General features: G+C 39.6%; 1 protein-coding gene across 1 annotated transcript; it reads right to left on the reverse strand.

Annotated features, from left to right (window-relative positions):
• Positions 1–400: 400 nt before the first annotated feature.
• On the reverse strand, positions 401–1126 carry LOC105272937 (uncharacterized). The gene is made up of 4 exons (XM_011315171.1): positions 1084–1126; positions 780–991; positions 552–705; positions 401–460 (listed from the first exon to the last, which is right to left on the reverse strand). Coding segments are annotated over exons 1-3 (366 nt in total). The 5' UTR covers positions 1085–1126; the 3' UTR covers positions 401–460; position 552.
• Between the last annotated feature and the right edge of the window lie 167 nt (positions 1127–1293).

Genomic DNA, 1293 nt, shown 5'->3' on the forward strand with positions numbered 1-1293 from the left:
AACCAGAAGTATTTAGTCACCGATCTGAAGGTGATCTCAACTAAATTTGGTCCTAAAGTGGTTGTCGCTCTGAACGATGAGTGCATCATGTATCTGCCACCACGACTATCCAACGCCTTCCAACAGGATCCAACCAAGCTAGAGAAATACCGTGAGGCTGGATGGCGGACTCGCCTGGACGGCGAGTTCAACCCATGCCTCTTCAGCAATGAGGATCAGCAATAATGAAAAATGTGAACATTCACTATTAAATTAACCTGAAAATTGAGGGTTGTGAAATAAAATTGGAAACTTAAAATTTGTTTTTTTTCCTCCCTATATTTTAAAACTTATTATTCTAATTACAAACTATATAGAATGATAAAGAAAAACTTATTCTAAGTACAAATGATATAATCTTATTCTAGTTACAAAAGTTGATATAATAAAATTAAAAAGGTTATCCTGGGAGATGATGCATCTGAAACATACAAAATATTTTTTTTATTATTAATTTCAATGCATAGCGGAGTGATGACGATCATAGAATGAAAAAATCGATTGATATTTACATTATATGTTGTAATGATTCTGGGCATCCAGAATCATTACAGCCGCTGCTGCAATGGCGTGAGTGTGAGGCAGCATTTCCAGCGCCTCATCCTCACAGTGAACCAGCCGGAGAAAATTGAGGAATTCTCTCAACACCTGATGGAGCCGTGATTCCTATAACCAAAAATTATACATTAGTTGAAGAAGAAATATGTAAAAAGGATCACTGATTGTGATAGATAACTTACATTATTTGCGTAAAAATGCTCTCCGAGATACGCCATGAACTTCACCACCAAGTCCATGGGTACCTCAAGCCTGCGAATGATGCCATAATGTCTTGGGATTTTTTCCCAAGTTCTCTCCAGCTGGTCCAACCACCAATCCTCCATCCGACCATCGTCTTCTTCCCACTCTTGCCTCATCTCAGGATCCGGGAAGACGTACACTTCTAGTTTCACTAAAACATAAAAAAAACAATTGTTAATTATTAAAATACACTAATGACACTATGAAATTCACTAAAAAATTTTCACGCTTCACGTCACTTACTTGTTGCTGTGATTTCGTGAGATGTACTGACGAAGCGAGGCGTCAAGACAACGTTGGGTCATTCGCCACATGATCCCACTGATCTCTATATAACTGGATAGACTATCCCTATGCCCCCACTACGCTGACACTGAGGCAGTACTGTAGGACAAGCAGCGCCTCAGAATAGTAGCTCGAGTACTACCGTGCCCTTGACTGCGCATGCGCATC

This window comes from Fopius arisanus, unplaced genomic scaffold (assembly GCF_000806365.1).
Source record: "Fopius arisanus strain USDA-PBARC FA_bdor unplaced genomic scaffold, ASM80636v1 scaffold00443, whole genome shotgun sequence".
Taxonomy (NCBI): domain Eukaryota; kingdom Metazoa; phylum Arthropoda; class Insecta; order Hymenoptera; family Braconidae; genus Fopius; species Fopius arisanus.